Source organism: Aspergillus flavus, chromosome 5 (genome assembly GCF_009017415.1).
Source record: "Aspergillus flavus chromosome 5, complete sequence".
NCBI lineage: Eukaryota > Fungi > Ascomycota > Eurotiomycetes > Eurotiales > Aspergillaceae > Aspergillus > Aspergillus flavus.
The window spans coordinates 195,769-208,048 of NC_092408.1; the positions used below are offsets into that span (position 1 = coordinate 195,769).

General features: G+C 50.9%; 6 protein-coding genes and 1 non-coding gene across 7 annotated transcripts; 3 read left to right on the plus strand and 4 right to left on the minus strand.

Moving 5' to 3' along the window:
* Window positions 1-531: 531 nt before the first annotated feature.
* Window positions 532-2,663, minus strand: F9C07_6905 (fungal-specific transcription factor domain-containing protein; the record flags this gene model as incomplete). The annotated part of the gene is made up of 3 exons (XM_071511541.1): window positions 532-566; window positions 674-2,564; window positions 2,613-2,663. 3 exons carry the CDS (start codon window positions 2,661-2,663, stop codon window positions 532-534), a joined length of 1,977 nt encoding a protein of 658 aa, XP_071364191.1.
* A 364-nt stretch (window positions 2,664-3,027) lies between these two features.
* F9C07_6904 (uncharacterized protein) lies at window positions 3,028-3,440 on the plus strand (the record flags this gene model as incomplete). Its single annotated transcript, XM_071511540.1, has 2 exons — window positions 3,028-3,128; window positions 3,191-3,440. The coding sequence occupies 2 exons, from the start codon at window positions 3,028-3,030 to the stop codon at window positions 3,438-3,440; spliced, it is 351 nt and encodes a 116-aa protein (XP_071364192.1).
* Window positions 3,441-3,475: 35 nt separating this feature from the next.
* F9C07_6903 (putative choline transport protein) lies at window positions 3,476-5,031 on the plus strand (the record flags this gene model as incomplete). The annotated part of the gene is made up of 5 exons (XM_071511539.1): window positions 3,476-3,680; window positions 3,750-3,825; window positions 3,895-4,086; window positions 4,149-4,375; window positions 4,436-5,031. The coding sequence occupies 5 exons, from the start codon at window positions 3,476-3,478 to the stop codon at window positions 5,029-5,031; spliced, it is 1,296 nt and encodes a 431-aa protein (XP_071364193.1).
* A 1,913-nt stretch (window positions 5,032-6,944) lies between these two features.
* Window positions 6,945-8,329, plus strand: F9C07_2284285 (putative glycosyl hydrolase, family 43; the record flags this gene model as incomplete). Its single annotated transcript, XM_071510682.1, has 2 exons — window positions 6,945-7,311; window positions 7,355-8,329. 2 exons carry the CDS (start codon window positions 6,945-6,947, stop codon window positions 7,978-7,980), a joined length of 993 nt encoding a protein of 330 aa, XP_071364194.1. The 3' UTR covers window positions 7,981-8,329.
* Window positions 8,330-8,364: 35 nt separating this feature from the next.
* On the minus strand, window positions 8,365-8,436 carry F9C07_t205. Its single transcript has one exon. It is a non-coding gene; the product is annotated as a tRNA-Arg (tRNA).
* A 590-nt stretch (window positions 8,437-9,026) lies between these two features.
* Window positions 9,027-9,662, minus strand: F9C07_6901 (uncharacterized protein; the record flags this gene model as incomplete). Its single annotated transcript, XM_041286394.1, has 1 exon — window positions 9,027-9,662. One exon carries the CDS (start codon window positions 9,660-9,662, stop codon window positions 9,027-9,029), a length of 636 nt encoding a protein of 211 aa, XP_041147083.1.
* A 357-nt stretch (window positions 9,663-10,019) lies between these two features.
* On the minus strand, window positions 10,020-12,183 carry F9C07_6900 (amino acid permease/ SLC12A domain-containing protein; the record flags this gene model as incomplete). The annotated part of the gene is made up of 8 exons (XM_071511538.1): window positions 10,020-10,728; window positions 10,786-11,034; window positions 11,083-11,165; window positions 11,243-11,405; window positions 11,460-11,565; window positions 11,639-11,749; window positions 11,847-11,954; window positions 12,009-12,183. The coding sequence occupies 8 exons, from the start codon at window positions 12,181-12,183 to the stop codon at window positions 10,020-10,022; spliced, it is 1,704 nt and encodes a 567-aa protein (XP_071364195.1).
* Between the last annotated feature and the right edge of the window lie 97 nt (window positions 12,184-12,280).

Below are 12,280 nucleotides of genomic sequence, written 5' to 3' on the forward strand. Positions count from 1 at the left end.
CTGCCTCGCGAATTCTTCCACCTGTTGCAATAGCCGTGAGCTGAGCGTCCTGGAGAGGGCCTTCGTCCCGGAGACATTATCACCAGGGTGGCATAGATAGCTGCAACTATTTTTCTATGTTGTGCTCATCAGTGTGCCTTACCTGTTTCCCCCCTTGGGGATCCGTCCAGGGGTTAATGCAAGGAGGATGGGCCCGTCTATATGGACAGACCAAGTCGTGCTAAACTACTGGGTTGCCCGAACTACCGACGGACGCCCACAAGGACGTTCAGAGATATTATAGCATTGTTTAAAGTGGGTAGAAGTCCCACAGTCTCAATTACTAGAACTGCAATAATAGGACAAGACGAGTTACTAGACCGGGAATGGCAAAGGGCCCGACCACGGTAGCCACACATATCAAACCGTTATCTGGGCTAGGATTGAGGATTAAGGGACTAGAGTACTGCACATACACTGCGGCCCCGAGTTTTCCGCAACTGCTATAGCTTACAGGTGACTTGCTTGGTGGAAACGCGTCTTTGCGCCCATCTAGAGCTGCCTGTTGCCTCTTACTGCGGCGGGCCCTGTGCTTAATAGAGCACAAATTCGCCAAAGGCGGATTCCACTGGACCACCATGCCATGCTCAGTGATCTCACTTCTTAGAAAGAGGGCTATAGATTGGGCACGTACCTTGGGAAATCCACGTCATCCACGGAGCCCCAGGAGCCATATCCCGTGTCTCCCAAACACAGTGCAGCATCTCCATTAGGCGCAGAACGTCCACGAAGCATGAGCCTGCTAGAGCAAGGAGCCTCGCTGAAATGGCCTGCCTGTCAGCCGAGTCGACGGCCTCGCAGCCAGCCGTGAAGAGTGGGAATGCCAGCGCCGCTGACGTGCGAGATTTCACCGGAATCTGCTCAGTTGCTTGCCGAACGTCCCGAACCTTCATTCGCACTATAGGTGCAGTGGCAGGCATTTGCCGAAGCCGGGCATAAAACAGAATATGACTGGCGGCATGGAAAGCCACATTACATTGGAGCAGCTCGGGTGCATCCTTTGACCCCTGGCGAGTCATGTCAAGATCGTAGGCCATCAGCAACTCGACCTCGAGCCCATCAATCCTCGACTGCAGGTCGCTACCTTCATCCACCCCTTCAGAAGCTTGTTGACCCGCCTCGTCCCGTACCTCATCTAACAAAGCCCCTAGCTTCCGCAAAGGCGTGACTAGTCTGGGAGAGAAAGCAAGGATAGGATCAACCACCAAATCTGAGCTTCCGATTCCGATAACATCCTCCCATTGGAGGAGCAAATCCTGGCTATGACCTTGAGAGGTGCTCGTCCGGCAAACTTTCGGGATTCGTCGATGGGAAGGCCCTATAGACAGCCCGGACATGACGTTGAGATAGTTGAAAGCCTTAAATGCCAGCACCACAAGCTCTTGGTCGCCCTGCCGACCTGGCCATTTTCGCGACAGCAGAAGTGCTATAACCAGCCGCATCGAGCCTAACCAACCGCACCATTGGGACTTGGTCGCATACGGCACTTGAGATGTGCAGATCATCTGCATGATCAAACTCGCCGCGAGAAGTCTCTCGCTAGAGTTATCTTCGCCTTTCCCCAACACCTCCCGGATTTCAGCCTTGGCCTCGGACCTCAACTGCATCAGCAACTGGCCAAAAGCCGAGGTGCTTAGGCGTTGGTTGTAGTGGGCGCCCGACAGAGCAAGGCAGGCTCCCATCACGGCCCTGTTGCTGAAAGCAAGAGCCGGCACCTTGGAGAGGTATAGGTTTTTGTCGAGCGGTGGATTATTCGGGTTATCGTAGTCGTAACAGAATAGATCGAATGCCGTCCGGTTGATGTAGTGATGCCACAAAAAGCCCCTTTCGGTCGAATCGAGCAGTTCTGCAGGCATTATCGGAAGTGATTGGGGAACCGAAACTGGTGGCAGTGAGGAGCCAGGAAGGATGAGCAAGTTTGGAGAGCTTGCTGGCCGTGTCCAGGCATCGAGGACCAAAGTAGGTGATGGTTGCTGGAGGGTTGTGTCGGCGTCGGTCGAATTCGCTGCTTGAGCCACCTCTCTAGGATCCTCCGTTACGAGTAATGCCGGCAAGTCATTGAACACGTTCATCAAAAAATCGTCATCGAGGATAGTTTCCGGTGATGTTGTATCGCGCGAGGCGGGTGATGGGGGAAGGAATCCGGGAGCTGAGGGAGCAACATCTTGCCGACCTTCCCAGGCTTGATACGCGCTACAATCTTCACCCCTCGCCACTGGTGTCGTAGGAGCCAATGTCGCAGCGTGGGCACTCTCATCGGGCGGGTTCCAAGCGTTGGCACCCGAGGGAAGCTGAGGCTGGGGCGCTGCTGTCGATATGACCTCTCCCTCAACCCGTCTGGCTACGGCTTCGACCTCTGCAGCACCACTTTCCCTCGCCGGGTGGTTATGCTTCCGACGAGGTCGCTTAGGGGGTTTGAGGATGGCGCTGTCACGCCTAGGGGTCTTCCAGTACTTGAATATCCTGGGCTCACAGCTGACTTGGTTTCTTTCGCATTGCCCACACTTAGGCAACTGTCGGTTGCACTGCGCCGATTAGCCCAGGGAACCTCAGATAGATAGAGCGCGGAAAACCTTTCGCTTGTTCTTGTGGCATGCGGAGCAGGCGCCGCGAGTTTGAGTCATCTTTCTCTCTATGCTAGGGAGATTAGCCAGAGCGGCGAATTTTACGACAATGGGAAGTTAAGGCAACTGATAAAGCAGACCAGGATCTGTCCTGCCCAAGTCGGTTGGTGGTTGATAAGATAAAGATTGTCCGAGATCGGTTCAAACGCCGCAGGTTATCTAGGTTGATCGAGATATCAAGATGTGGCTTATCGCGCGCACACACCCAAACAAACGCACACCGTCTTAACTATCTACATCAGTTTTGCTGACTCGCAAAATGAGGAACTGCCAGAAGAGAGACTTATTAGACGGTTCGTAGCCGTTCGTTTGAGTCCAGTCTGGTGTATAACCCTATCGTACTGTACTTTTGGGGGCCCGCATCATGACAAAACTTGCCCGTCTGTTCACCTCCCCGGGGGTCAGGAAGTCGAGAAAGCGGTATGACACTTTATCATTATGCGCCTATGCTGTTGTCCTGGCTGGGTAAGCCGTCCGGGCCCTCTGATGGTGTAGGGGTAGGAGGTTTACTAACGATTCGTCACAAGGTCCTGGACATATGCGGCGGCATCCTTTGGAACGAGCGTCTACGCAGGAGGCATGCCAGTGCTGATCTACGGCGCCATTGGCGTTTCTGTCCTCGAGTCGCTGTTCCTCGTCAGCATTGCCGAATTTGCCTCTGCCCACCCCTCCGCAGGAGGCATCCCTTATTATTCGAGGATTCTGGCCGGTCCCGATTGGGGCCGCTTTGCGGTATGCTGCCCGCGTATGAAGCCCTCTAAGTGTCTCGAGCCCTGATCATCATCCTGGTGTAGGAGTATACCGTTGGAACCATGCACACTATAGGCGTTTGCTTTGGTCCGTCCGGTGCCCTCATCGGCATGGTGCAACTGTTTGCAACCGCTGGCGCCGTGATGCATCCGAACTGGGTCTATGAACGCTGGCAGCTCATGCTCGGCTATCAGGGCGCCAACCTCCTGGTTGCCCTTCTCATAGTCTACATGAGTAGAGCGCTTTCGATTATGAATCGTATCGCCGGTGAGCGTCTGCACCAGACACACCCTTCCCCCCCCTGCTGCAGCACACAGCGCCACTGACCCGAGGCAGTCGTTATCATGTTCTTGAGTCTCTTCGTCGTCATCGGCTTCCTGGTTGGCCGGGCTGCTACCACCGCATCTAACAGGTCAGTTAGAGCGTCTTGCAACTGAGAATATCGCATGAATGCAGGCTCATTTTAAACCCCTCCTTCTAGCTTCGTCTGGTCGCAGTTTGAGAACCGCTCCGGTTTCTCCTCAAATGGGTATTGCACCCTCCTCGGTATCGGCATCGCCCTGTACGCCTACGGCAACCCGCATTGGATTTGCAGCTTGTCAGACGACGTAGAGAATGCTGCTCGTGCAGTTCCCATCGCGTTTGTAGCACAGCAGATTGGAAATCTGGTCACGTATGCTAAGTGAGACTCTGGATATAGTCTTGTTCGTTCCCCTAACTTTATTCGTCCGGTAGAGTCTTTGCATTCCTCGTCACGGCTGGATACGTTATCACCGACTATGATGCGCTCGTGGAATCCCACTTCCCCTCGGCCATCGGCGCCACCTTCGAACAAGCCTTGGGTTCCCAGGTTGGTGCGATGGTCCTCCTCCTTCTCATCGCCGTCCCTGGTCTCGTCGGCCTTATGTCTTATTATAATGTCTGCATGATGGTCGCTGATGCCTTCTTGCGCACGCATTCCAGTTAGTTTAGGGAGCACGCAGAACCCTATTGAAGAAATACAACTGACGCGAGATCGGTAGTGCCAGGATGGGAATGGTTGACCCGTCGTCATCCGGGACCCAATGTGCCACTCAACATTCTCTATTGTTTGACTGTTATTAACTTGCTACTGGGTTTCATCTATCTTGCGAGCGCAGAGGGCTTCTCTATCCTCCTCGGTGCTCCGGGAGTGCTCTACTTCGCTGGCTATCTTGTTCCCTTGGTCGCCCACGTCGTCACGAAGGGGAAAAACCTGGGACACGGCGGCTGGTTCAAGATGCCCCGCAAGCTCAGCGTGGGCCTTGCAGCCTTCAACACCCTAACCATGCTTTTTATCGTGATCTGTCTGTGTCTGCCCCGATCCAGCCCTATTACGGCAGCAAACATGAACTGGTCCGTCCTCTTTCTCGTCTTTGGTATTGCGTCATCCATCGTGTTGTGGACCTCCTACGGCAGGTCCAATTACGAAGGTGTGGACCTCGCTGTGGCGGACGCGATCGAAATCGAGGCTACTGACACCACCGACGCCGAGTCCGGACAAATTCATAAGTCCACGAAGGTTTGCCAGCATAATGTACCGTGTCCAAAGTATGAAGATCTCCTATGCGGTCGTGGCAGAACCTCTCGTATGAGCTAGAGCGGTATGACAGTGGATGGTTCCATGACAGGCCGGGAATTCACCCATGTCCCCACCCTATCGACGACGACGACGATGGTGACGAGGACAAGTGGGGCAGAATCTGGTAATTTGAAATTGTACCATAACTTGCTACCTGGATTAGAGCTGGCCGAGGCTGAGGATTGGGTCACAGAACCTACTTTCTACGCCTTTCAGGGCGGATTTACCGGGGAACCTGTTCCACTCTATATGAAACCCTATCTTTGCCCAAATCACATAGGCTATGACTTATGACGTTACACGTAGTGGTCGGTATTGGGTACCAGGGTATTCACCCTATAAACAATTCCCTCAGGATCGACCTCGTACTATCTAATCGCAGAGCAGAAATGTCTCTCTCGGCTTCCTTTCCGGGACGTCGGCCTAGAACGTGAGCATAATGCTTAAGCCCAGAGGCGACTATTTAGACAACTTCAACAACATCAATTCGACCCGCCTTGACTTGCTACCATGTCTAAATACGAAAGGCAGGCCTGATCAAGCTACTTTTAATTCTAAACAGACCTGAATTAAAATATTGATGGAATATGATGCGCTTCGTATTTCTACCAGACAATCATATTATCTGAAAAAGGGGTCTGGGTGGTTTACTATTAAGAACTATAGGAGTCGCAAACTTCCATTGAACTTACTTTCTTTTCTTGGAATATATAAGACTTCTTGAGTAGATCACGTAGAACTGAACTTAGAAAAGGACAGTAAGCTATATCGGCAATTGATAGTAACATTGGTCGGGTTACTAGCCAGATCGACCAGGCTGATGAAGCCACTGCAATTTTCACGGTCACTTGAGAAGTGAACTGTCAGCTTAGCACGCGTCCTGCATGCCCAGCCGTCGTCTAGTATGTAGATCGGTCCTTTCTCTTACATATACCGGTGAACCTCTTTTTTTGTCCATTCCATGCTATGACCATAGGCTAATGCAATTCCCAGTTTATCTACGGATGCACCGTCAAGTTAGCGCCGCAATAGACATCTCCGGGATGTTCTCTCCAGAAGTGAGATTAGAGTTCTTCCAGTAGTAACTACTAGAGCTGAAAGATAACTTGTAGTCCCGCGAGGTAGGATAGTGAGATCTTATGCCTCTAGCCATGGAGAGATATCGTGATAAAAGCGTGCTATATTAGGATCAAGTTTGGTCCAAGTGTTTGTAAGGTATCTGAATACTAGTAGTGAGGTGAGCAGCAGCAACTGCAGGGGCGCTACAGTAGGTCTGTGACTCGCCGCTAAGAATGTATTAGATTTCTAACTTTATACCACTGGATTTTAATCTAGAATCTAAAACTAGGCTAGGTTTTGAGCACTTAACCTAAGCCCAAACCTGGTGCAGATTCAGGGCGGGTTTTGACGCTAGGTTAATTTTGTAGACTTTTGAAATATTAATTCTACGGGGAAGCTATTGTTTTATCCGACTTACATCACCTTTTGAATTGGCGTCCAACATATACCATGAGGTGAATTAAAACCTCTAATATACCGTGGACTCGATGATGAATGCCTAGCACTTGGCCTCTTGTCCAGAAATCAGAGAAGAAATTCTTCCACAACTCATAAGTGCCATTTGACAGGACAAGTTTCTCCGGCGTTTATAGCATCTGTTGTCGAGGTCTTGGCAGGACGTTCCCCCGCATTGGCCGATGATTTTCTTCATGGCGGTGCTCCACATCTCCGGAATATTCGATATCCCCGTCGGTATCAATCAGGGATCTTTCCGGTGGGGGGGTGCCTCGGTATGCGAGATGAAACCAGCGGTCGGTTGCGATAGATCATGACTAGTGACTGCTCAACGGTGCATAAATACCGTAGGGGAGGACGATCACTGTGACTAACAAGATAGTCTGAAACTGACACTCCTTTCGTTGCAAGTCCCGATGTTGCTCCGATTATTGCAGGCCTTTCTAGGGCTATGGGCGATTTTCCCCATAGCCTCCGCCTACACGAACCCAATTCGCAATCCCGGGGGCAGTGACCCCTTCATGGTCTATACCGGAGGCTACTACTACCTTCTCACGACGACCTGGAACGACGTGCAAGTCAGTCGGGCAACTACCGTCGACGGCCTCAAGACGGCCGAGAAGAAGGTGGTATACACCACCACCGAGGAGTCTCACTGCTGCAACGTGTGGGCACCCGAAGTTCACTACCTGGGTGATAAGTGGTACATCTACTACACGGCTGGCAATAGTGCGGATCTGGATGGCCAGCGCATGCATGTATTGGAAGGTAAGCTGGTGTCCTGTTAAGCTCGGAACATTGCCTTTACAGAACTAACGGTCTTTAGGTGGAGCGACTCCTTGGGATGATTATACCTACGCCGGCCAGCTGACCACGACATGGGGAATTGACGGGACGATCGTCCGGTTCAACGACTTTGGCAACTTTATGGTGTGGTCATGCTTCGACGGTGTCACATATCAATCCCTCTGTATCCAACAGCTGGGATCGGACTACACCTCGTTGACGGGCGACATCTCCGTTATCTCTGAGCCTACCGAAGACTTTGAAACGCACGGTACCCCGGTCAATGAGGGTCCCGCGGCCCTCTATCTCAATGGCAAGACGTACATCGGGTACTCGGCTTCTTACTGCTGGACGGCGTACTATTGCGTGGGCCTCCTTACCTGGGACGGCTCCACCAACCCGACCGACAAGAACGCCTGGAGCAAGCACGACGGCTGCCTTTTGTCATCGGCTAATGGAAACTATGGAACGGGTCATAACTCGTTCTTCCAAAGCCCAGACGCTTCGCAGACGTGGATCGCCTATCATGCCACTACCAATGCAAGCGGTGCATGTGATGACAGCCGTTACACGATGGTGCAGGAGATCAGCTCCGGCAGCAATGGCATCCCGGATCTTGGAGAAGCATTGGCGTGGACAGTTGAAATCAGCGAGCCGAGCTCTTAGGAGAACGGAGGATTTAGCGTTAAACTCATCACGGGAATGGATATTACACCATAGCTACGCCTGTTGAATCTCAGATAGACAAGAAATCACCATTAAATGCAACAAATCTATGTCCATACTCACTTTGAGACTGGCTGTGTAAATAGAAAACTCAAAACATATAGCAGGGCCTTCTTGTCGCCGACCTTTGATCTTTTTTCATTTCACGTTTTCATCGATACTGTAAAGCGATCAGCGTCGTTTGCTGGGGACACTAGAGCTGCACAAGGACCATCCTCGGGGTAGACAAAAAGGTACTTCTTTCCAATGGAGAGCAGAAAGTAGAGTGTAGATTCAGGCAGGACTGACTACTGAATGGTGGTTGTGGAAAACAACAAAAAAGAATGACCGACGCAGGGGTCGAACCTGCAATCTCTTGATTCGTAGTCAAGCGCCTTGCCATTGGGCCAGCCGGCCAGTTCTTGAAGGAATGCTTGACTAATTAACAATATAAGCCAAAAGAAACCAAAAATAAGCAAAAACTAAGCATACTTTGTCCTTTCGCCTACGGTTCAGATTTGGCCCGACATTTTGTATATCGTTCATGTCAAATTCTCAAAACTCATCAAATGGGAGTTGGAGTTGCTCTTTGCTCTAAGTACATAAAGTTTAAACTAAGGTGCATTTAGCGAGTTTCGATCGCTATTTATGGCGTTTATTCCGTATCTTGCTGTCTACATCCGAGAAATATATATCTTAGTTCTATCCTCTCCTGTATATCATTCTACCGTGCGATTCATTGATTTGGGTTGTTCTATGCTTTTCTGGCTAAATACTAGTAGACAAGCAACTTCGTTACTCCATAGTCACCATTCCTCCCAACTAATCACACCTCGATATCGAATTGAGCCAATAGTTGTTCCATGCCAGTACTCCGGCCCCGTACATCAACTCCAAACCTCGCAAGTTCCGATAGATCGGAGATCCAGGAATGTCTGATCCTGAATATGTTCCACTCGATCCGGACTCCGATATGTAATCCAAATAGGACATGCCAACCACGATCTCTACCACGTCCCTCTCTCTTGAGGATAGTCATATCGGCTCTCATGTTTTCTCATATTCCAATCCGAATACTGGACCCATTTATTGTCCACAAGCTGGCGCAGATCAATGTTCTTCCCATGAGCCTGATCCTGATCGATAGTAAGCGCATTGATCGTCAAATACCCCGTGACATCCTCCTGAAAGGTATCAGGATCCATTCGCCAAACGGTAACCGTCTTAGTCGACTCCTCGACACCCGGTAAATCGAGCTTGGGAACCGCCGCCGAAATCTTCTCGATATCGATCTGGTCCTGCTTCCAATGCGGTACGGTCGCGAAACAGCGCACGCCGCACGTCGGACAAAAGAACCAGTTGATATGACCGTTTTGGCATTTATAATTAGCCAGAGAATCGCGATCTTGCGGACAGAGTAGGAAGAATTGGTTCGGCGCGTCTGGAAGTCGCATGTGGAATAGGCCCATTTTTTGACAGGTTGTGCAATTGCACTTGTAGAATCGGAGGTGGGGGCCTTTGGTCGCATCTGCTCCGAGGGCGACGGCTGGTGGCATTGGAATGATGGCGATGTACCTGATGAAACCGCAGTGGCAGGAGCCATGGTAGGGGAGGCTGGAGGGTTGTTCGTTGGAGGTCGTCATTTTCGGTAGGATGTTGCAGCAACAGTGAGTTGTTGGAGTCAAGATAGCGAAGATGATATGTCGGGACTGGGACAATAAATAGAAGAATTCACCGTAAGCGCTAAGTCTTTGCGTGGGTCCTGTTTCGTATCTTGATTGTCTTATCCCCGCAGGACTGACGTGGATCCAGAATTATCCCGGATGGTGCAGCGATCGCCAGTTTTAGGGATCAGATAGCGATGTATTTCTCCTTGCTAACTAACTAGCTCCACTCTTACAGTTACATCGGCCTTGGGGGCTGAAACTAGTTCTTTGTTCTATTCAAATATCTTAACTATGGTCAAGGATCTATATACGCAATGTACGAGGACGGATGCTCTAGTCGAACAACCGATCCAGCAAGGCCACCGGTTTCCCTCTTCTACGAGCATACTCCACCTCCTCATACTCATCAATCTCTCGTTTGATACTCCCTAACTGGAGATCCGCCTTGCCGATCCCCACGTATCGCGTGCGTCGGAATATCTTCCAGAACACGAAAGTGAGCACGTAAAACCCAATAATAACATAGCTAAGAAAGAACGACTTCAGATCCCAGCCACCGGAGAGAAAGACGTTATACCCCAAGACCAGGACCATCACTCCCGTTCCGCAAAGAGCGTACCACGCCGTGTAGGGCTGGAAGCGACCCCGATAGGGGAAATTATCGCGTGAGATGCCCTGACGACGCAGTGAGGCGTAGAAATGTAGGTAGGTGATGCATGTTCCGAAATAGTTGAGGAGGTAGGAGCCTGCGATGCAACTGACCAGCCAATTCAGGACAGTGGCCGAGCTATTGCTGACTTGTAGGAAACCGAGGAGGCAGAATGCCATGGCTATGGCCACTGCGTTGTATGGCAATCCTGCTCGGTTCGTTTTGGAAACCCATTTCGGCGCCTTGTTCTCTAAAGACATGCCGTATAGCGTCCGCGAGGCGGAAAATACGACGTTGTTTCCGGCGGACAGGACAGAGGTCATGATTAGCACATTGACAATGTCCGGTAGGACTTGGATGCCGAAGTGGTTCATGGAAATGACATAGGGAGACCTAAATCGTGGTCAGCGAACTCGTATTCCTGTGTTCAATGTCTTGAATATTACTGACGCGGCGCCGGTCCCCCTGCCCTGCTTTGTACCGTCCAGCATGGCCGCCAACGTAGGGTCGTTGGACGGGATCACAATCCCAACACAGAGTGCTCCCATACAGAAGAAAAACATAAGGCGCCAACCAAATGATGCGAATGCTTTCCGCATGACTCTCCGAGGTCGCTCAGACTCACCAGCCGCCATGGATATAAATTCTGGCCCTACTATTCTACCCGCCCGCATAACCATTAGCACTCCCATTGTGATACTGTGGATTTTCCTGAAGAAAGATACATTCATGAATTGATCCACTTACGTGAATGCGCCTTGGATCATGCAGCTCAGGATCCCAAGAAAGCGGCCAGTGTCTCCGGGCACCAGATGTGAGACAAATGCCCCCTACACGTCCACAATCAAAGCCCAGTGATTAGTTAACTACCTGACGTGAGCGAGCAAAATTGAAAGTGAGTACGAACTGGGTCGTTCCAGTATCGGAATCCAATAGCATCACGATGGGGATTGCCGCCCACCATGGTGACGATCGTGTATAGAAACAAGCCCAGCATCAAGAATATCTTGAAGAACGATAAGTAGAACTCAGCAACGCCGAAGTAGCGAACGGTGAGGACGTTCAATATCCTAATCAGTGTCATACGCATTTTCGTAGGTCTAAGCAACTTGTGAGGTCCTTACCCAAAGATGGCCATGGCTATCACAACAACTGCAGCAGCAGGGACCTTGTCGGTCCAGTAGGTAAGCAGAACATTGATTGCGACAATCTCATAAGGAATGTTAAGCGCTGTATACGTTGGATGGACACATTCCGTGTGAGTATACTCCATGACAGGATGTCAGACGCGAAAATAACTAACCCATGGCCAAGAAGTAATTCCAGCCCATTGCGAAGCTCAACGCATCGTCTACCCAATGTCCGGCCAACCGCACGAAGGGCGATGGAATGGGCATGTAGCAAACTATCTCCGCTGGATGTGCCTCCTAGCATTAGTTCGGTGCCACACTATCTAACCAACACGGATACAATAAAGCCTCCGTTAGATTAATCCTGAGGCCAGGGCCTACCAAAACATTCATTAACGGCCAGAGCGATTGTACCGTACGCCATGAATCCGATAAAGAGGCCCGCCGGGCCACCCTTGGGTAAGGCCGCGCCCATTTGTACAAAGAGCGCTGATGCAAATGATTAAATCGCGGCCGTCGTTAACAGGTCTAGGACCAACCTACATGTACCGATAGCTCCTCCTACCGCAAAGAGCTGAACCTCACGCCCGCGGAGCTTCCTGTGAAGCTTTTGAGACCCTGAGAGCACCTCCGTCTCACCTACACCATTCGGATCGTCCCCATTGAGCGGATCGGATTGTCCTCCCTTCTGGATGTTGGCAGGTGCAGCCGATGCCATAGTGTTATTTCTTGCGTGACTTTAGTTGCATGAAAATGATCGATATGATGAGGTCTGGTTTTGCGATTCATTTTGGTCGCAACATTGGCCTCGCCGA